Source organism: Salmo salar, chromosome ssa22 (genome assembly GCF_905237065.1).
Source record: "Salmo salar chromosome ssa22, Ssal_v3.1, whole genome shotgun sequence".
NCBI lineage: Eukaryota > Metazoa > Chordata > Actinopteri > Salmoniformes > Salmonidae > Salmo > Salmo salar.
In genome coordinates, this window is record NC_059463.1 from 24,653,615 (window position 1) to 24,677,231 (window position 23,617).

The following is a 23,617-nucleotide window of genomic DNA, read 5'->3' on the forward strand; positions in this document are numbered from 1 at the left end:
ATTCAACCATCAGTTGTGCAACTGACTAGGTATCCCTGTTACCCTTTCCCAGTCATTTCTGCCTTTGTAAAATGTTAGTGTTCATGTTGAACCACAGCACATTTTAGAGTGTATACACCTGTTTTCAAGTCTGTTCGCTAATTTCTCATGTGGCTGACAGGCAGTAATGATAAATGATGGTGAAATAGCCTACAGTTTTCTTGACATCTTTGTTTTAATTATTGTGATAGGCACATTTTTCTTTAGTTTGCCGGTACTCTGTACTGGCTTACTTTCAGCCCGTCTCACCATGATCTCCATGGGGCTCCAGCGGGACGTGCCCCAGTACATGGCCATGCCCTGGTTGATCACATGGGTCATCGCCCGCACCGTCTCTGCCAATCAAAGAAAATAACAAACACACACTACAATGAGTGGAGAGACCAATGCTGTGTTTAAGCCTGTGAGCAACCAAGAGAGAAAATGCAAACAGAATGAGGATGAGAGAGAGCAAAATAGGGATTCATAAGGGAATCTCTCTCTCTCTCTCTCTCTCTCTCTGTTTCTCTGTCTGTCTCTCTCTCTCTCTGTCTCTCTCTCTCTGTCTGTCTGTCTCTCTCTCTCTGTCTCTCTCTCTGCAGAGTAACTGTAACAGGTACAGTCTGAGTATGTTGTATCATAACCTTCCTACTGTAGCATGGCCCATACAGGACATCAGATGAATACAGAATGACAGTATTCAACTTCAGGTTTTAGCTCAAGAAGTGTTTCACTTTTATTTAACGCTACCTATGGTGTTAGACTGCTGCCAGTGAGGAAGAAGGGGGTGAGGTGAACTACACTGGGCTCCAAAATGACTGGCATCCCTGACTGGCAATGCACAAACAATACTTTCAAAATATAAACAATATAATTATTGAGATAATATCAAAATACCAACACGTGAGAAGTATGGTACTTTATTAATGTTGCACTGGAACCCACCAAGATAATTTATTGATTTAATAAAAAATCTATGTCCTCCAAATCAAGGTTTCACAATTAACGGCACCCTTAAAGATTATTGTAAATAGCATCTACCAAAATTAAACCAGGAATTAAATTCCACTTATTTAAGTTTATCTAAGTCTTAAGGAACTATATTGAGCCATTACATCACCTCCTGTTTCACTAGGGTATAAAAATGAGGTAACATGCATGCAATATCCCTTTGTCATCCAACACCATGAAGAAAAAAGAACTGGCAGTTCAAAAGAGACAGATGGTCGTAGACCTTCATAAATCTGGTATGGCTACAAGAAGATCCACAAACAATTGAATATACCACTGAGCACTGTCAGGGCAATTATTAGAAAATTCAAAAGATATGGAACAGTTGAAAACCTCATGGGTGGAGGACGCAAATGCATTTTTCCCCCCAGGATAGGGAGGAGGATGGTGAGAGAAGCAACAAAATCCCCAAGAATCACTGTGAAAGAATTGCAGGCCTTGGTGTTGTCTTGGGGTCACCAGGTTTCAAAAAGCACCATCAGACGCCACCTCCACAACCACAGGCTCTTTGGAAGGGTTGCCAGAAGAAAGCCCTTTCTGACCCCAAGACACAGACGCAAGCGCTTGGAGTTTGCCAAACGTCATTTAAATTATGACTGGAAGAGGGTACTCTGGTCAGATGAGACCAAAATTGAATTTTGGTCAGATACAGCATTGGCATGTTTGGCGTCGAAAACAGAGATGCATACAAAGAGAGGTACCTCATACCCACGGTGAAATATGGTGATGTTTTGGGGCTGTTTTAATTCCAGAGGTCCAGGGGCACTGGTTAAGATCGATGGCATAATGAATTCCACCAAGTATCAGGTAATTTTGACTGACAATCTGGTTGCCTCTGCCAGAAGGCTGGGACTCGGCCGTAGGTGGACTTTCCAACAAGACAATGACCCAAAACATACCTCAAGATCCACACAGAAATGGTTCTGTGACAACAAAATCAATGTTCTGCCATGGCCATCTCAGTCGCCGGACCTCAATCCAATCAAAAACCTGTGGGCTGACTTGAAGAGGGCAGTTGATAAGCGCAAACCCAAGAATGTGAAGGATCTTGAAAGGATCTGCATAGAGGAATGATCCAAAATCCTTCCAAATGTGTTCCTTAACTTAGTCATACATTACAGGAAAAGACTCAATGCTGGTATCCTTGCCAGAGGTGGTTGCACTAAGTATTAAATAAATGGCAATAATTATGAAACCTTGATGTTGGTGAAATTAATTTTTGTATGAAATAATTGTATGATTTTGGTTGGTTCCATTGAAACATGAATAAAGTACAGTATTTCTCACATGTTGGTATTTTCAGTTTCTCTCTATAATTATATTGTTTATATTTGTTAAAGTATTGTTTGTGCATTGCCAGTCAGGGGTGCCAGTCATTTTGGAGCCCACTGTATATAGCCCAGTGAGTTAGGGTGGACATAGGCATGTCAGAGAATGCTCAGACCACCTACAGCATCCCAGAATGTGAGCTTCTGGGATGGAGAGAACATAGCAGGGGAATAGAAAGCAGGGGAATAGAAAGCAGGGGAATAGAAATCAGGGGAATAGAAAGCAGGGGAATAGAAAGCAGGGGAATAGAAAGCAGGGGAACAGAGAAGAGACAGACAGCAGAAGCCAGTGACAGAAGAGGAACAAGATGTTCCTCCTTACCTTCCATGGGAGTGTTGGGGTCCGGTCTGTTTGCAAACACCACGTCCACATACTCTAGCTGCAGTCTCTCCAGTGAGGCCTTTAAACCTACAACGACATGCATCACGGCCATAGTTCCACACACTGCTATTGTTCAGGGAAATGATTGCAGCCATATCGCATTGATTATGCTATTGTGAGGTAGTGCTCAATATAATATAAATGTGATTGAAATATGGTGTTTCTTCCTCTACAGATACAACTCCAAACCCCCAAGAGAGTCCCAAACTCTCAATTATCAAAACAGAGTCGATCTTCCTGGAGCCAAAGCTACTACTTAGGATGTATTTTGTTTGATTGACCATCAACATTTGAAGTTCTCGTCCTGTCTTTGATCTGTGTGACATACTATACAGTACTCAGCTCCTCTAAAAATAGTGTTTTTAGAGCCAAAGCAGGTGGTAGAGTAGATTCCTAATGGAGGTAAAGCCTCTGACTGCTACATTGTACCAACGGTGGTGGTGTCTATGTCCTCTTTATAGATTTCACATTCTTCTTTCCTTCTCAGATGATTGTTTTCCACTGCGGAATTTACCTCCCCTGCACTTTACAATGACTTTAGACAATTATGTGCATCAGAGCCACGGAGAGTGGACATTAATTTAATTAGCCAGCAATATCAATGTTTGTTGATGGTGAGTGCGAAGGAGTGAGTTGTTAAAGCCATGGAGTTTGTGTTAAACTCACACTACAGTATATTTGTGAGCATGTGCTGGTCTACGCTGCTAGACAGTGGCATGAACTAGCTGTCAATCAATATATTTTACCGTGTGCCCCTGGCAATATGCTTCAGTGACTTGTTCATAGTGCCAGGCCACAAATGCACAACACAAACACACTCATGCACTAACACACAGAACCAGGTCATTAGCTGCAGAGGGGCTGCAATTGGGAGCCTTTCTCTCTCTCTGTAACCACTCTACCATCCACATGTTGACTTTGTGGCAATGTCATGATCTGTATGATCTGTCTGTCCGTGCGTCCGTCTGCAGCTCACTTACCTTCTATAATGTGTTTTCGGGATAAACCTCTCTCAGTCTCTGCTCTATGGATGAAAAACACATTCCACAGTTGAATTATAGCAGTTGCTGTCTTTCCATCATATAATCTCTCTCTCTCTTTATCATTTAGTCATTCGCAGTAACAACATCACAAGATATACATTTCAGCTTGACTAAAAGCCCATTATATAGATTCAGTGTGGATTACACATGATTACATTAACCAGAGGGCATTAGATAGATACTCCATTACTACTCCATTAAATAGATACCCCATTACTACTCCATTAGATAGATACTCCATTACTACTCCAATAGATAGATACTCCATTACTACTCCATTAGATAGATACTCCATTACTACTCCATTAGATAGATACTCCATTACTACTCCATTAGATAGATACTCCATTATTATTCCATTAGATAGATACTCCATTACTAATCCATTAGATAGATACTCCATTACTAATCCATTAGATAGATACTCCATTACTACTCCATTAGATAGATACTCCATTACTACTCCATTAGATAGATGCTCTATTACTACTCCATTAGATAGATACCCCATTACTACTCCAATAGATAGATACTCAATTACTACTCTATTAGATAGATACCCCATTATTACTCCATTAGATAGATACTCCATTACTACTCCAATAGATAGATACTACATTACTACTCCAATAGATAGATACTCCATTACTAATCTATTAGATAGATACTCCGTTTCTACTCCATTAGATAGATACTCCATTACTACTCTAATAGATAGATACTCCATTACTACTCCATTAGATAGATACTCCATTACTACTCTAATAGATAGATACTCCATTACTACTCCAATAGATAGATACTCCATTACTACTCCAATAGATATATACTCCATTACTACTCTAATAGATAGATACTCCATTACTACTCCAATAGATAGATACTCCATTACTACTCCAATAGATAGATACTCCATTACTACTCCAATAGATAGATACTCCATTACTGCGCCAGTCACTCACAACTCCAGACAAATGACACACAGCAGCATATCTCTCATTAGGACACAAAGACACCCAGAGAAGAGTCAACATACTTTCCGCCCCAGAAGATCTTGGTTGTGATCACCAAACTGGAACGTCTACAAAGAGATGGGGGAGAAAACCCATTACAACTTACATGTGAGACCCTCTGTACACAGGACGTACACAGACAATGAAGCACAAAGAGAGTGTTTTCCAAGGTGCTCTGGCTGACATTACAGAGAGGGCAGAGGGCCGGGCTGGAAAAATGTGTGACGGTATCTAGAGGTGAGGGCTTGCATGCCTTAAGTCTTATATGTCGTGACTGGCAGGATGACTAAGGCGCCTAGTAACACACCCTTTAGGTTCCTACACACCACACACACAAAGGAGATACAACACTGCCTTGGGCCAGTAAACATGACATTTTTACATTTACGTCATTTAGCAGACACTCTTATCCAGAGCGACTTACAGTAGTGAATACATTTCACTTATTATTATTATTATTTTTATGTTTGTACTGGCCCCCCATGGGAATCGAATCCACAACCCTGGCGTTGCACACACCATGCTGGCGTTGCAAACACCATGCTCTACCAACTGAGCCACAGGGAAGACCTGACCTGGACCAGGGTCAGACCAGTGACCCTCACACCACTGTACAAGTACAGTACACACACACAGGTGAAAAGGTACAAGAGTACAGTACACACACAGATGACAAGGTAAAAGAGTACAGTACACACACACAGATGACGAGGTACAAGAGTACAGTACACGCACACAGATGACGAGGTAAAAGAGTACAGTACACACACACAGATGACGAGGTACAAGAGTACAGTACACGCACACAGATGACGAGGTAAAAGAGTACAGTACACACACAGATGACGAGGTAAAAGAGTACAGTACACGCACACAGATGACGAGGTAAAAGAGTACAGTACACACACACAGATGACGAGGTACAAGAGTACAGTACACGCACACAGGTGAAAAGGTACAAGAGTACAGTACACACACAGATGACGAGGTAAAAGAGTACAGTACACACACACAGATGACGAGGTACAAGAGTACAGTACACGCACACAGGTGACGAGGTAAAAGAGTACAGTACACACACACAGATGACGAGGTACAAGAGTACAGTACACGCACACAGATGACGAGGTAAAAGAGTACAGTACACACACAGATGACGAGGTAAAAGAGTACAGTACACGCACACAGATGACGAGGTAAAAGAGTACAGTACACACACACAGATGACGAGGTACAAGAGTACAGTACACGCACACAGATGACGAGGTAAAAGAGTACAGTACACACACACAGATGACGAGGTACAAGAGTACAGTACACACACACAGGTGACGAGGTACAAGAGTACAGGAGACACATTCATTCCATTATTCAGTAGCTTTGAGGAGGGACACTCCATTAATATTATATCTCTCTCTCTCTCTGCACGCCTGCCTGACTCCATTAATATTGTATCTCTCTCTCTGCACGCCTGCCTGACTCCATTAATATTATCTCTCTCTCTCTCTCTGCACGCCTGCCTGACTCCATTAATATTATATCTCTCTCTCTGCCTGACTCCATTAATATTATCTCTCTCTCTCTGCACGCCTGCCTGACTCCATTAATATTATATATCTCTCTCTGCCCGACTCCAATAATATTGTATCTCTCTCTCTCTGCCCGCCTGCCTGACTCCATTAATATTATCTCTCTCTCTCTCTCTGCACGCCTGCCTGACTCCATTAATATTATATCTCTCTCTCTGCACGCCTGCCTGAATATTGTATCTCTCTCTCTCTCTCTGCACACCTGCCTGAATCCATTAATATTGTATCTCTCCCTCTCTCTCTGCCTGACTTCAATAATATTGTATCTTTCTCTCTCTCTGTACACCTGCCTGAATCCATTAATATTGAATCTCTCTCTCTCTCTGCCTGACTCCAATAATATTGTATCTCTTTCTCTGCCCGCCTGCCCGAGTCCAATAATATTGTATCTCTCTCTCTCTCTTAATTTTCAATTCAATTCAATTCAATTCAATTTGCTTTACTGGCATGACGTAACAATGTACATATTGCCAAAGCTTACTTTGGATTTTTACAATATTAAAATAGTAAGAATCAAAATTGTCAACGGGACAACAGTAACAACAATAACCAAGGGTCAAAATAACCATACATTGAACAATAACAATAAGCATACAGTAGAGGACATGTGCAGGTTGGTTGGTCTGTCAGACACTGTCCCTCATCTTATGGCAGGCAGCAATGTAGTGCGCTGCCAACCCACAGCTCTCTGCGTCCTCCCCCAACAGGACGGATAGCCTGTCCTCATCAGAGAGGTCTTTGAAACCTTGAATAAGGGTTTCAAATTTGGGGAAATGACACTCTCTAATTGTTTTATATTTTTTACATTTTGTCAGGAAATGCAGCTCCGTCTCAGGTTCTGCTGTGGTGCAGTGGTTGCACAGCCTTTCCTCTACATGGAGCCAGGTTTTCCTGTGTCTACCAATCTCAATGGCAAGGCTGTGCTCACTGAGCCTGTACTTTGTCAAGGTTTTTCTAAGGTTTGATCAGTAACCATTGTCAAATGGTTAGCCACGGTGTACTGTCGATTTAGGGCCAGATAGCACTGCATCTTGCTTTGTGCTTGTACTTGTGTTTCCCAATAAGCAATGTAGTTTTGTTTTGACTGTGCTGTAATTTGTTTTATTCTGATTGATTGGATGTTCTGGTCCTGAGGCTTCAGTGTGTTAGTAGAACAGGTTTGTGAACTCAGCCCCAGGACCAGCTGGATGAGGGGACTATTTTATTTGCTCAGCTCTTGGCATTGCAGGGCTTGGTAATGATATGAGACGGGGTCACTGTATTTTAGATGTTTCCAAAACTTAATTGCTCTTTTTTGAGTTTTTATTATTAGTGGATATTGGCCTAATTCTGCCCTGCATGCATTGTTTGTAGTTTTCCTCTGGACATGTAGGAGAATCTTACAGAACTCTGGGTGTTTGTCCCATTTGGTAAAATCTTGTTTTGCAAGTGGACCCCGTACCTCGCTGCCATAAAGTGCAATTGGTTCAATGACACATTCAATTAGTTTTAGCCACATTTTAATAGGTATTTCAATTTGATTTTGTTTTTTAATGGTGTAGAATGCCCTGCATGCTTTCTCTCTGTTCATTCACTGCCTCATTAAGGTGTCCAGTTGCGCTTCTTTTTAAACCTAAGTAATTGTAGTGTGTGCAGTACTCTATATATTTTGGACCAATTGAGAACTTTGGTCTAATTCCCTGAGTTCTGGATCTTCTCTGGAAAATCATTATTTTAATATTTTTTACTGCCAGGGCCAAGGCCTGGCAGTACTGCTCTAGCAGGTCCAGGCTCTGCTGTAGGCCATGTGCTGTGGGTGGCAGCAGGCATAGGTCATCTGCGAAGAGTAGGCACTTAACCTTTGAATTGTGGAGACTAACACCAGGGGCTGAGGATTTTTCTACAATAGTGGCCAATTCGTTGATGGCCCCGCCCCTGGTTAAAGAATTCTGTTCTTTTCTTGTCAATTTTAATGCCGTACATAATGCCAGTATACATTGATTAAATTATGTTATATGTTTTAACCCCTACATCACTTTCAATAACTTTGTAGAACAGTCCTGTATGCCAAATAGAATCAAATGCTTTTTGGAAGTCGATAAAGCAAGCGTTTATTTTGGTAAACATGTTTATCTATCAGGGTGTGTAGGGTGTAAATATGATCAGTCGTGCAATGATTTGGCTTTTACTCAAGACATTGTGCTTATTAAGGAAGTTTAGAATGCTTACATTTATAATACCACAGAAAACTTTCCCCAGGTTACTGTTCACACAAATGCCTCTGTAATTGTTAGGGTAAAATTTGTCTCCGTTCTTAAAGATTGGGGTGATGAGTCCTTGATTCCAGATGTCAGAAATGTTGCACTAGTGAGTTTGAGCATCTCATTTAGGATGCCTTCAGGTGGGCATGCATTTTTAAATTTGAGGGCCTGAAGTTTCTTATAGAGCTCCTGGTCAGTAATTGGGGAGTTCAATGGATTTTGATTGTCCTTTATAGCTTTTTAAAATTCATTCAACTTCTCATGAATTTGGCATTGCTCTGCGTTTGTGTCAATTTGAACGGTGTTGTAGAGTGTTTTAAAATGGGTTGTCCATATGTCACCATGTTGAATCGCTAATACCTGGTTTTGATTTTTTTTTTAAATTCAATTTGTGCCAGAAATTCTCTCTCTCTCTCTGCCCGCCTGCCTAACTCCATTAATATTGTATCTCTCTCGCTCTCTCTGCCAGACTCCAATAATACTGTATCTCTTTCTCTCTCTCTCTGCATGCCTGCCTGACTCCATTAATATTGTATCTCTCTCTCTCTGCCCGTCTGCTGGTGCACAACACACCACACTGCTCCCTTCTCCTCCAATAAGGTAGAGGAGTTATGAAAACATGGCTCGTTATGAGAGTACCTCCATCCTTTCTTCTTTATGACGTTCCCCAGCACCACCTCAGCCCTGGGGGGAGGGAGAGAGAGAGAGAGAGAATGGATATTAGATAATCATAGTCAACCAACAGCATAGTCAACCAACAACTAGCCATACCATGATGCAAAAGAGTACAAACAGAACAGCCATTGAAAAGGAAGACATCAGAAATGTGTGGTGCTAACCCTGAACAACACTTCAAGTGACTTTATAGACTCGTAACAAAGCCCTCCTGCAGCGTGTGGAGTTCAACTCAGAGAGATGGCAATGTGAATGGGCTGCCTGGCAGGGTGCAGGCTGGAAGGCCTATGGCTGGTGTGTAACAGGCTCCCTGTCAGTCAGTCATTAGCAGCAGTAGGGGTGCTAATTCTGCCCAACGTGGCGCCCATTAGAGCTGGGATAAATCCTGTCACTGGGAGGAAGAGAGCACTTCTCTGCATGGCTAACAAATGACATGTTTTCCTGTAATGTGACCTCGGTGTACTGTATAGCACGCACAAAGGGACTGATCCGCCACCTCTGTCTCTGTGCCCTCTCTGCTTCACTTTCCCTTATGCCTCCCATCTCCCCTCCCCATCAGATGTCTCTCTGCCTGTGCGTGCAGACTGCCTGTGCGTGCAGACTGCCTGTGCGTGCAGACTGCCTGTGCGTGCAGACTGCTGGTTTCAGCAGAGGGAGAGCAGAGGGAGAGGAGGGACATTTCTGGTCGGCTAATGCCAGATGTTGCATCTCTTCCCCCCCGGAGACCAATGTCTTCTTCATGAATAGAGTTCTCCACTCCCAAGAGAGGATCTGACTCTCTGTCTGTGTGCGTGTAGCCTAGCGCTTAAGATCATTGGGCCTGTAACCGAAAGGTCGCTGGTTTGAATCCCTGAGCAGACTAGGTGAAACATCTGTTGATGTGACCTTAAGCAAGCCACTTAACCCTAATTGCTCATGAAAATCGCTTTGAAAAAGAGTGTCTGCTGAATGATGTAAATGTTTGACATACTATACAGTACTCAGCGCCTCTAAAAAGAGTGTTTTTAGAGCCAGAGCAGGTGGTAGAGTAGATTCCTAATGGAGGTAAAGCCTCTGACTGCTACATTGTACCAACGGTGGTGGTGTCTATGTCCTCTTTATAGATTTCACATTCTTCTTTCCTTCTCAGATGATTGTTTTCCACTGCGGAATTTACCTCCCCTGCACTTTACATTGACTTTAGACAATTATGTGCATCAGAGCCACGGAGAGTGGACATTAATTTAATTAGCCAGCAATATCAATGTTTGTTGATGGTGAGTGCGAAGGAGTGAGTTGTTAAAGCCATGGAGTTTGTGTTAAACTCACACTACAGTATATTTGTGAGCATGTGCTGGTCTACGCTGCTAGACAGTGGCATGAACTAGCTGTCAATCAATATACTTTACCGTGTGCCCCTGGCAATATGCTTCAGTGACTTGTTCATAGTGCCAGGCCACAAATACACAGCACACATGATAAAGCGATCAACAACTCATGCAGTGGCTGTTGTGGAATTGGGAAACATTGAAATAACATTTCTTTGTCTTTTATTTTCTTTCTTCAGTATTTTACATAATATGAGTATTTTACACAATATTAACACCTTGGGAAATATGCCCAACACATTGCCACAATGAGAGCCCAGTATTTCCTTGGGGAGCGTTTAGAGAGGAGTTGTAGGCTGTTAATCTGAGGTACTGTTGGAAAAGGATAATCCCTCAGATTATTTCAGTTAATCATAAATAACAACAAAGATTCATTAATCTAGGAGGGTGTACACAGCTATCAGAAGAGATGTCATGATTTATAAAGCCCTATAAAGGTTTGTATTGTTCTATGTAGCTCAGTTGGTAGAGCATGGTTCTTGTAACGCCAGGATAGTGGGTTTGATTTCCGGGACCCCCCATATGTAAAAAATGGACGCATGCATGACTAAGTCGCTTTGGATAAAAACGTCTGCTAAATGTAGTATTGGCAAAATATCAATGTTTGGGTTCAACTGGTATTCAAGCTATCATGGATAATTGACCCTAACCTTACATCAAAAATACCATTAAAGCTTAGTATAATGACCGTTATAAATGATGTGTATCACCCTCAGGTCTGTAGCTCAAGGCTCGAGAGCCAGTAATCACTCATGTTTATGTAAACAGTTTTGCAGGCTTTACCTGGTCCCCCTGTCCATGGCACGTCATGGATTAAATTGCATGGCCTTGTACTTGCTAACATGCCTGCCACGTACCTATGTGCGAGGCAGCAGAGGCGCAGACTCAGGGTAAGTGTATCCGTGTGTTTTTCCTCTGAGCCTCGGGGGCCTCAGATCTAATGAACCAGAGGTTTAATCAAATTTAATGAGATCTCTAAAGATGTGTGATGGCCAGGGAGACTCCCTCCACGTGCTGTAGGCGAAATCATCACAACCACACTGGAGAGACTAGAGTCCAGCAACAGCCTCATTGGTACTAGATGCGAGTGTACACCACATCCCTTAGACGAGTCCCCTACCTCGTTAATAAACACACTCATAATGATCTGTTAGTGTTAAGTCAGCGCTGGTTCAAACACACTACAGTAAATATTAGCCTATGCTTTGTTTGGCTATGTGGCTGTGTATGGTGTGATACTGGGACTGGGTGGTCAACAATAACTAAGTCATGTCTGGATGAGGATGTGATGTGGACAGGCTGGATCATACTCACTTCCCTGCAGCGTAGACCTCTGCTGTGTCAAACAGATTGATGCCGTTCTCGTAGGCCAGGCACACAAGCTGCTCGGCCATCTATTGGCCGAAGAGGTGGTGCGAGGGAAAGGAAAGAGAGAGGAGGAAGGGGAGGGGGTTGAGACATCACTGAGATCGATTATTAAAACCTGTCTGCATGCATGTTGCTTTAAGCGCATGCGCCAGGGTGTTCATGGTTCATATAATTGTTCATTCATATGGCACATTTGTTGGTTTTCTAGCTATTCTACGTGGCAATGCAGTGTAAGCAGAACTAGTCTTCCTGAGCAGCAGTTGGTTCTAGGAGCATGTAGAGAGTTATGAAACTGGGGAGTGTTGACTGACTGATAGAGAAGTAGAATAACAGCATAACACAATCCATCTGCTCTCACCTCGTCTGTTATCTGTCCACCAAACGTCACCCATGTTCCTGCAGAGAGACGACAGGGAGACTGTGTTAGTAGTCTATCAGATTAGTGATGTATAGGGAGAGTGGTGTTGAAGAAGCAGTGATGCTGATTACCGTAGCTTCTTAATTATAGTTTTGAGAGATGTGGCTTTGGTACAGTTAACCAAAGCAACAGTGTTAGTTAACAGATAGAGAAGGTCTCAGCTGGTATTTCTGGCATATCCTCACTCTCCCACGTCTCCGCTAGAAAAACGCCTTAGATAAACGCTTTTGGTGTAAAATAAACTCCCTCTGTGGCTCACTTTGTCTTACTGGTGAAGTCACCTCTAACACAGTGTTATCTCCCAGCCCCTCAGCTAGCCCCAAATCCCCTCTCCCACTCACCTAGTCCAAGGCAGGACACCCTCAGGCCAGACTTCCCAAGGTTTCTGTCAAAACACAGAATACATTAGCATTAATATTGTATTGGTAATGGTTCTGTGCTTTTTAGTGCTGTAGATTTGAGATAGTCAAGCTTTGTTTCAAGTAGTTCCATGCTTCATGTGAATAAATGTCTCTGTGTGGAGAATGTGGACACTGAATCACTGTGAGAGTCACTGGAAGGTTGTAACTAGGCTTGGGCGGTATCTTGATTTCCGTACTTTTACATTTTTCTACCATCCTGGGATTTATGGAATTACCGGCATAGCATACAAGGGGGCGCTAAAATGTTGTTTTTTAAAGCCCATTGTGTGTTCATTACTAGAATGTTAACAAAATTACCACAAATAGTAGTGAATTCTCCTGGACGCTTTTAGCTAACAAACTACAAACTAATTGCAAAGACAGGCAAAGCCAGCTCATAAAGTTATAAAAGTATAGCCAGTAGCCATTTTCAGTGAGTGTGGACATTTACTAGTGAAAGTATATGAGAGAAATTGAGCAAGTGAACAAAGTTGTGATGCATGCTTGTCTGAAGGAAGAGCAGCATGTGTCCACCAAGGCCCAGTGTCCGGTCTGGAGCGTGAAGTCATGAGGTCTGCTGGTCGGCTACTGCATAGCAACCAAAAGTTTCAAAAGCCTGGTCTGTCCTAGAAAGCCCATGTAAATTACAATCACCAGAATGTCCAACCTTTTTTTTTTTTTTACACAGCCGTTTTGTGCTCTACAATGTGTTTACTATGATCAAGTTCGATCCCTACAGTGAATTATTTTAAAGTTGAAATCGAGATATTTGAATGACATAGTGATCCATTCTGACTACTGCATTTGTCGTCAGGACCACGTGCTGACACAGACCAATCACGGTCGGCAAGCTACGAGGAGGCTCCCGTTTGAGTCTCTCAGGCAGGATGAAAACAACTACAACGACCATGATCCTTAGCTAGATACGGCTACTTTCACCATGATCCTTAGCACCATAGGAATCACTATCTACTGGTTTTAATGTCTATGGTTTACACAGAGCAGATAGGAAAAGAACAGAGAGGAGGAAAACAACACTTGTGGGAAGCACAGAGAATAAATGGCATCTGTACAGATACAGTGCCTTCGGAAAGTGTTCAGACCCTTTGACTTTTTCCACATTTTGTTACGTTACAGCCTTATTCTAAAATTGATTTAAAAAATGTTTGTAACTTTATTAACATTTAAAAACATAAATACCTTAATTACATAAGTATTCAGACCCTTTGATATGAGACTCGAAATTGAACTCAGGTGCATCCTGTTTCCATTGATCATCCTTGAGATGTTTCTACAACTTGATGGGAGTCCACCTGTGGTAAATTCAATTGATTGGACATGATTTGGAAAGGCACACACCTGTCTATATAAGGTCCCACAGTTGACAGTGCATGTCAGAGCAAAAATCAAGCCATGAGGTCGAAGAAATTGTCTGTAGAGATCTGAGACAAGATTGTGTTGATGCACATATCTGGGGAAGGGTACCAAAACATTTCTGCAGCGTTGAAGATTCCCAAGAATACAGTGGCCTCCATCATTCTTAAATGGAAGAAGTTTGGAACCAACAAGACTCTTCCTAGAGCTGGCCGCCCCGCCAAACTGAGCAATTGGGGAGAAGGGCCTTGGTCAGGGAGGTGACCAAGAACCCAGTGGTCACTCTGACAGAGCTTCAGAGTTCGTCTGTGGAGATGGGACAACCTTCCAGAAGGACACAACCATCTCTGCAGCACTCCACCAATCAGGCCTTTATGGTAGAGTGGCCAGACGGAAGCCACTCCTCTGTAAAAGGCACATAACAGCTCACTTGCAGTTTGCCGAAAGGCACCTAAAGGACTCTCAGACCATGAGAAACAAGATTCTCTGGTCTGATGAAACGAAGATTGAACTCTTTGGCCTGAATGCCAAGCGTCACGTCTGGAGGAAACCTGGCACCATCCCTACGGTGAAACATGGTGGTGGCAGAATCATGCTTTGGGGATGTTTTTCAGCGGCAGGGACTGGGAGACTAGTCAAGATCGAGGGAAAGATGAATGGAGCAAACTACAGAGAGATCCTTGATGAAAACCTGCTCCAGAGCGCTCAGGACCTCAGACTGGGGCAAAGGTTTACCTTTCAACAGGACAACGACCATAAGCACACTGCCAAGACAACGCAGGAGTGGCTTCCAGCCAGAGCCTGGACTTGAACCTGATCGAACATCTCTGGAGAGACCTGAAAATAGCTGTGCAGCAACGCTCCCCTTCCAACCTGACAGAGGTTGAGAGGATTTGAAGAGGAGAATGGGAGAAACTCCAAATACAGGTGTGCCAAGCTATTAGCGTCATACCCAAGAAGACTCTAGGCTGTAATCGCTGACAAAGGCGCTTCAACAACGTACTGAGTAAAGGGTCTGAATACTTAAGGAAATGTGATTCAGGTTTTTATTTTTCTAAAAACCTGTTTTTCACCTTGTCATTATAGGGTATTGTGTGTAGATTGTTGAGGAAAAAAACGATTTAATCAATTTTAGAATAAGGCTGTAAAATAACAAAATATGGAAAAAGTGCTTTCCGAATGCACTGTATATATGGATGATTTATAAAGCCAGGCACATTTAACAGTTAGCCTATTGATTATAGACCTAATTAAGTTGGTTTCCTCTCTCCTCACTTTTCTTAGACAATAAGGCAAGGGCTGTTTTCTCGTTTCCTCATTCTGCTGCTGCCTCCAACGCATTATTCTCAACACCAATATGCTGGTTAAGCATATTGGTGTATGTACATAGCAACATGTACATAGCAACATGGTCTAGGAAAAGACGACAATTCAAAAGCGCATTGATGTGTTTCAGAACCGCGGACAGCAGGAGAAAACACATTTGTTATAAAATATTGTAATTTTTATTTGTGTTGCACCATTGTTCTTACATAATAAAACCATATACATATTTCAGTAGCACGTGTTAGACTGATGGGCTGTGCCATCCCCACGGCCTCCACAATGGATCAGTCCACTCAGACAGGCACGAATCAGACATGTGTCTTGTACACCATGTTTATTATTATTATTAGTTGTTTTTTGTTGCTCGATTAAAGAAATCTCGATCGACCAACAGCCTATCGACCAAACAACCAACCAGACGACTAAATGGGGTCAGCCCTACTATTCAAAAACTTAAAAGAAATAGTTTCAACCTTATTGACGGTATATGAAAATCATCCCGCGGGTCTTTCCAAATACCCCGGTGTACGGTATATACGGCATACTGCCCAACCCTATTTGTAACACCTATGACAGTATGTTTCTCTCTGTATCCTCTGGATGTAGGTGGAGAGGAGCAGTACACAGACGCCCACCAGTATGATCAGGTGCCTGTGCGTGCGTGCCTGCGTGCATGCGCATGTGTGGATAGAGATGTCACAGGAATGCTGACAGAGGAAGAGGGTCTAAATCTGGCCTTGCATGAACTCCTGTGGATTATCGCAGTTCACACCAAGATGCCCAGGCCTGCACATCAATCCCCTAGAGCCAATCACAAGCTTCGACCCCAGCTCGACCCCCACAGTAAATCCCAGTCCCCAGAGAAAACGTGGCACCTCTTAACCAATCAGACTGACTCCACGTGGTACCTCTTAACCAATCAGACAGACTCCACGTGGTACCTCTTAACCAATCAGACAGACTCCACGTGGTACCTCTTAACCAATTAGACAGACTCCACGTGGTACCTCTTAACCAATCAGACAGACTCCACGTGGTACCTCTTAACCAATTAGACAGACTCCACGTCGTACCTCTTAACCGTTCAGACAGAATCCACCGCTGACAGACATACAGTACACAGCTTTGGTGTTTGCTTTTACCTTTCGGTCTAAGAGGTTACAGGTAAAAGATGGAGAACACACTGGAGAAACCTGCAGGAAGTAAAAGGCCTTTTCTAGTGTTGTAAAACCACAATGACTGGCTCAGTCTTCAGTGGCTCAAAAGGCATATTTATTTTCTCCATCTTTTTTGGGTACGTTACTGTGCATGGCAGGTCGTTTATAATGTTGACCATAATGTTGACCACGTCAACAGTATGCAAGCACATGGCCAAGATGTTTTGTCATTGCGACGCAGAACAGTGAACCACAGGGGAAGACTTTAGAGGCATCGCTAGGCTACAACCTCGAGAGCTACACTTGTCACCACAGAAATAAATGCAAATAGTCTGTGTAGCCATTTGACTAGATGTTCAGGAGTCTTATGGCTTGGAGGTAGAAGCTGCTTAGAAGCCTCTTGGACATAGACTTTGCGCTCCGGTACCGCTTGCCGTGCGGTAGCAGAGAGAACAGTCTATGACAAGGGTGGCTGGAGGCTTTGACAATTTTTAGGGCCTTCCTCTGACACCACCTAGTATAGAGGTCCTGGATGGCAGGAAGCCTGGCCCCGGTGATGTACTGGGCTGTTTTCACTACCCACTGTAGTGCCTTGCGGTCGGAGGCCGAGCAGTTGCCATACCAGGCAGTGATGCAACCAGTCAGGATGCTCTCGATGGTGATATATTCCTTCCTGAGCTCTCAATACCAAGAACCCATTCCCAATATGAGATCCTTAAAGCCAATGGGATTTGCTTAAAACACAATGTACCATACCAACTAAAAACTGTGAGTAGAGAACCTTGAGTTGACTTCTGCTAGAGCTAAGTAAGATATGTGGGATATGAGATGATGTAATAGCTGGTGTGGGAGAAGGAGTGTGTAGGTGTATGTGGGGGGTCTGTCTGTCATTTTGTAGGAGTATGATTAGGTATTATTGGAAGGTATTATTGGAATATACATTATGGCACTTACTATGTTTATGTATGAGAGTGTGTCCATCGCTGTGGGTTACGTGTGTGTGTGTGTGTGTGTGTGTGTGTGTGTGTGTGTGTGTGTGTGTGTGTGTGTGTAGGATTATGAGTGTGTGGGTGTCTTGTGAAGCCATGGTAGGTTTGCTAAATTGCTGTGGTGACTAAGAGCAAAACATTCCCTTCATTTTGCTCTGTAACAGCAAGGGGATTAAAAAAGCACACTTTCCAAGTGGACTGAGTATTTGAATACTGAATATTTCTATTTGTATTTATTATGGATCCCCATTAGCTGCTGCCAAGGCAGCAACCACTCTTCCTGGCATCTGGCAAAATAAAGGCAGTTATACAATTTAAAAAAACATTACAATACATTCATAACAGATCTCACAACACACTGTGTGGCCTCAGGCCCCTACTCCACTAGCACATATCTACAACACTAAATACATGTGTACGTGTGTGTATAGTGCGTATGTTATCGTGTGTGTGTATGCATGTGTCTGTGCCTATGTTTGTGTTGCTTCACAGTCCCAACTGTTCCATAAGGTTTATTTTGATCAGTTCACACGAAAATAAAGCGCGAAGCAGTGGAAGTGGGGATTTTTTGTATGGAGGTCAATGAGTGTCAAATTTGGTCAACATAATTCAAACACTACATATGCACAACACACACATGCATACCGACACAACACACAAAACAAACATACATACACACACTTTTGTGATGGTGCTGCATAAGATGACCTGGCCTCCACAATCACCTGACGTCAACCCAATTGAGATGGTTTGGGATGAGTTGGACCGCAGAGTGAAGGAAAAGCAGCCAACAAGTGCTCAGCATATGTGGGAACTCCTTCAAGACTGTTGGAAAAGCATTCCTCATGAAGCTGGTTGAGAGAATGCCAAGAGTGTGCGAAGCTGTCATCAATGCAAAGGGTGGCGACTGAAGAATCTCAAATATAAAATATATTTTGATTTGTTTAACACTTTTTGGTAATTACATCATTCCATATGTGTTATTTCATAGTTGTGATGTCTTCACTACTTTTCTACAATGAAGAAAAACCCTGGAATGAGTACTGTAGGTGTGTCCAAACTTGACTGGTACTGTATATTATTTAGTATATGTAAAGACAATATTAAATCAAGAATAATCTGATGGGTGACAATATTAGCATATCACTTGTGAATGATGCCCAGCATAAGAAACAATGGCTTTTTCCCCCGACTTTTTCGAATCATAGTCGCTCACCTCATGTAGCCTAGCCCATGGGCCTATATGTTTTAATAAGGTTTGTATCGTAACAAAAGTGGCCAAATAACTTCTTAAAATTAAACATATTAATCTGCTTTACAAGGGGTGTAGAGCCTAACTGGCATACATAAGCAGTGTGTGCGTTTCAAGTTTGGGGAAAATAATTTTCACCATAAAAATGCACCTTTATAAATGCACCTTTATAATAAAAGCATAATTTAATTTGGGTCACTTTTGATAATGGCGTTTTCTGGTAATGGAACATTCGCACTTATAGCCTACTACCATGTGCGCATTGCTGCCCTTATAATGTGAAGAAATAGCCTAATAATTTATCAACATTTTAAGCTGAACGTTCTGACCTGTTGCGTCAGCCACATTGCATAAAAAAGGTTTTTGATGCTAGCGGATGTATTAATTTGGGATCAAGCGCATTCCAGACTATGTTCGGAATATTTATTTATCACACAGAATAGGTTGACTTTTGTACTATGGGGGATAGTAGATTGACATAGGCTAGTGCTTTTGCTGTTCGTTATGCCTACTCATCTTGTTGGCTGACAAAAAGTAAATGTGGACAGTTCTTCCAATATCTTCAATATGCACCTCGGAATTGGATAAGGACGCGCACAGTTGCGTCCCTGATGTGTTCGTCTTCACTTGTAGCCTGTGAGAAAGACCTGATCATGTGATGGAGGGCGCAGTCTTCACTTGTAGCCTGTGAGAAAGACCTGATCATGTGATGGAGCGTGCAGCACTTAGGGAGAAGGGCACAACGGCCACTGGCCGCAAAAGACATGGATTTTTTTTAGGGTGCATTACAGCCACACAAAGGGGATGCCACCGTGAAATTCTAGGCATTATCAAGTGCTTGTCAAATTGTGAATGAGAGACTGATGTAGTGTGTACAGCCTGCGCAAAAAAAACAAAGCAGAGCTCATGCCTTTCAAGAAACTTTTATTCAAATCATCCTTAGTCGCATCATGCAGCCTTAGAAAGTAGGCTGCAAATTCAAAACATATAGCCCAATGTTTGTAGAACAACTAAAGTTACATTAATAACTCTAAATTAAGCATATAGGAATACCTATTTCTTTGTTAACCGCTCAACACAGAATAGCCGCATTTGCGCACTCTATCAAATCATTTGGAGAAAATATCCTTTCTATTTTATTCAGCTTTGTTCAATTGTATTCTTCATACTATAAAATAATGCCACGGAATTCTAAGCAAATTTTGTCTGCTAAATCAACTAGTGTAGCCCACAGCCATATGGCATAGCCAGATCAGGACAACTCAGAGTATGCTATTCTATTCTTCTGAAATAGAATACATTTTCTTCATATCATGCTTCTTTAGACCTGTCTAAACTAAATAATGGATTTATTAAGGTGTAAGCTATATTACATGGATTTATTAGACTTTTTAAAATGTAGATGTTCCAAAGGTCAGCATCAGTGGCTTGTAGGCTATGTGTGGAGCCAGGAGATGCTAACTGTGTTTACAGTTGAAGTCAGAAGTTTACATACACATAGGTTGGAGTCATTAAAACTCATTTTTCAACCACTCCACAAATTTCTTGTTAACAAACTATAGTTTTGCAAGTCGGTTAGGACATCTACTTTGTGCATGACACAAGTAATTTCTCCAACAATTGTTTACAGACAGATTGTTTCAATTATAATTCACTGTATCACAATTCCAGTGGGTCAGAGGTTTGCATACACTAAGTTGACTGTGCCTTTAAACAGCTTGGAAAATTCCAGAAAATGATGTCATGGCTTTAGAAGCTTCTGATAGCCTAATTGACATAATTTGAGTCAACTGGAGGTGTTCCTGTGGATGTATTTCAAGGCCTACCTTCAAACTCAGTGCCTCTTTGCTTGACATCATGGGAAAATCAAAAGAAATCAGCCGAGACCTCAGAAAAAGAATTGTAGACCTCCACAAGTCTGGTTCAACCTTGGGAGCAATTTCCAAACGCTTGAAGGTACCACGTTCATCTGTACAAACAATAGTACACAAGTATAAACACCATGGGACCACACAGCCGTCATACCGCTTAGGAAAAATGGAAGGAGACACGTTGTCTCCTAGAGATGAACGTACTTTGTTGAGAAAAGTGCAAATCAATCCCAGAACAACAGCAAAGGACCTTGTGAAGATGCTGGAGGAAACAGGTACAAAAGTATCTCTATCCACAGTAAAACGAGTCCTATATCAACATAACCTGAAAAGCCACTCAGCAAGGAAGAAGCCACTGCTCCAAAACCGCCATAAAAAAGCCAGACTACGGTTTGCAACTGCACATGGGACAAAGATCATACTTTTTGGAGAAATGTCCTTTGGTCTGATGAAACAAAAATAGAGCTGTTTGGCCATAATGACCATCGTTATGTTTGGAGGAAAAAGGGTGAAGCTTGCAAGCTGAAGAACACCATCCCAACCGTGAAGCACAGGGGTGGCAGCATCATGTTGTGAGGGTGCTTTGCTGCAGGAGGGACTGATGCACTTCACAAAATAGATGGCATCATGAGGTAGGAAAATTATGTGGATATATTGAAGCAACATCTCAAGACATCAGTCAGGAAGTTAAAGCTTGGTCGCAAATGAGTCTTCCAAATGGACAATGACCCCAAGCATACTTCCAAAGTTGTGGCAAAATGGCTTAAGGAGAACAAAGTCAAGGTATTGGAGTGGCCATCACAAAGCCCTGACCTCAATCCTATGGAAAATTTGTGGGCAGAACTGAAAAAGCGTGTGCGAGCAAGGAGGCCTACAAACCTGAATCAGTTACACCAGCTCTGTTAGGAGGAATGGGCCAAAATTCACCCAACTTATTGTGGGAAGCTTGTGGAAGGCTACCCAAAACATTTGACCCAACTTAAACAATTTAAAGGCAATGCTACCAAATACTAATTGAGTGTATGTAAACTTCTGACCCACTGGGAATGTGATGAAAAAAATAAAAGCTGAAATAAATAATTTTCTCTACTATTATTCTGACATGTCACATTCTTAAAATAAAGTGGTGATCCTAACTGACCTAAGACAGGGAATTTTTACTATGATTAAATGTCAGGAATTGTGAAAAACGGAGTTTAAATGTATTTGGCTAAGGTGTATGTAAACTTCCGACGTCAACTATATGTTAATTAACGGTCAATTACCGTGAGACCGACAGTTATTTGCTTGACAATCACCTGCTGACAAAATTTTCTGACCGCCACAGCCCTGTGCGTGACATACCGCCAACCTTGAGGAAAACGATCAAGTGCAGGACAGGTGTGTATTTGAGTTAAGTCCTTTTCAAAACAAACAAAAAGTAACAAACCGATCAGACACCCAGTCCGGTCTCTGTCCTTGCTCACCTAGGAACGATACTTCCCTTTGTCAGTTCTGTGTAGTGCTGAATATTTTACCAGGCTGGCTGTTGATACTGCATGTTGGCCCTGGGCTATCCTTCACCTCTCCTCCCCTGCAGGGACCTGGTAGCAGTACTGTAGCAGGCTGGTCTGATCCGGGGTCAGGTTGCCGCTACGCCTCCCTGGACACGGCCCAGAACATTAAGGTCACCTACGTCTCTTACCCTCTTCAATTATGGACTACAGAGGTATACTACACTACAGTCAGCCTCAACACATTATGAGTGGACCCAGTGACCACTTTGACTGTGTGAGTTATTTCATTGGCTGTAGATGAGATGCCTCTGGACGGTTTGTACCACAGTGGCCTCATGGTTCACTAAGCCCCTGATTTCAAAGTGAATGAACAGAGGCGCTCATCTCAGTCTTTATGGGTTTTCTGAGGTGTGAGTTAGCGTTTGCTGCCCAAGAGTACTTAGCACCTCAATGTTATTAGTGAATCGAGTGCTCACCCATTTTACATGTAGAATCGCGTCAACATTTTCGACAGTCAGACATCTAGAGCATGTGGTCCCTAAAACACAGTATGCTGAGCGATTGGCAGACGAACGCTAGATCCACATTTGGTGTGTCTGCTAAATGAAATGGGTGATGTGTGCGAGCCTTTAGAAGTCTATTTCAGGGGTTATTTGCGTAAATCCACTGCACCTGATCAGACTGTCTAGAATTCAGATGGAGCCAGATGGATGACAGCTGTACCGTCCCTGTCCAACTCTTTCCCTATCCTGATATTTGGCCCCGAGGGAGGTGGGAGGCGCTAGCTCTGAGAGCTGCAATATGTGTTCACCATGTCAACAAGGTAGGATGGGCTCTCTCTGGGCTGAAGAGCTACAGGGGTGTTACTGAGAGTTCAGGCCAGGGCCAGAGAGGGAGAGGTAGGGCTGAAAGGTCAGGGTGTTGGCCTGAGAAGATGAGGGGAAGGTAGGGGCTGAGAGGTCAGGGTGGAGGACAGAGGGTGAAGGGGTAAGACTTGTCAGGATAAGGGGTTGAGGGGTTGTGGGAGTGAGACAGTTCAGGGCGGTGGGGTGGAAAGGCAAGTTGTGATGATGAATGAGAACAGGGTCACATACGGTGCCTTTGGAAAGTATTCAGACCCTTTGACTTTTTCCACATTTTGTTACGTTACAGCCTTATTCTAAAATGGATTAAATATATTTTTTCCTCATCAATCTATACACAATACACCATAATGATAAAGCGAAAACAGGTTCTAAGAATACGTTATTTACATAAGTATTCAGACCCTTTGCTATGAGACTCGAAATTGAGCTCAGG

At 42.5% G+C, this 23,617-nt stretch overlaps 1 protein-coding gene across 7 annotated transcripts in view; it reads right to left on the reverse strand.

Annotated features, from left to right (window-relative positions):
• Positions 1-23,617, reverse strand: part of LOC106582955 (voltage-gated potassium channel subunit beta-2) — a 172,529-nt gene that overhangs the window by 8,479 nt on the left and 140,433 nt on the right. For all 7 annotated transcript variants that reach the window (XM_045705368.1, XM_045705366.1, XM_045705367.1 and 4 more), the window contains 8 exons: positions 12,794-12,837; positions 12,393-12,430; positions 11,981-12,060; positions 9,264-9,308; positions 4,819-4,863; positions 3,720-3,763; positions 2,680-2,766; positions 289-374 (listed from right to left, as the gene is read on the reverse strand). In XM_045705368.1, coding sequence (XP_045561324.1) covers positions 289-374; positions 2,680-2,766; positions 3,720-3,763; positions 4,819-4,863; positions 9,264-9,308; positions 11,981-12,060; positions 12,393-12,430; positions 12,794-12,837 — 469 coding nt within the window. The remainder of the gene's footprint in view (positions 1-288; positions 375-2,679; positions 2,767-3,719; positions 3,764-4,818; positions 4,864-9,263; positions 9,309-11,980; positions 12,061-12,392; positions 12,431-12,793; positions 12,838-23,617) is intronic.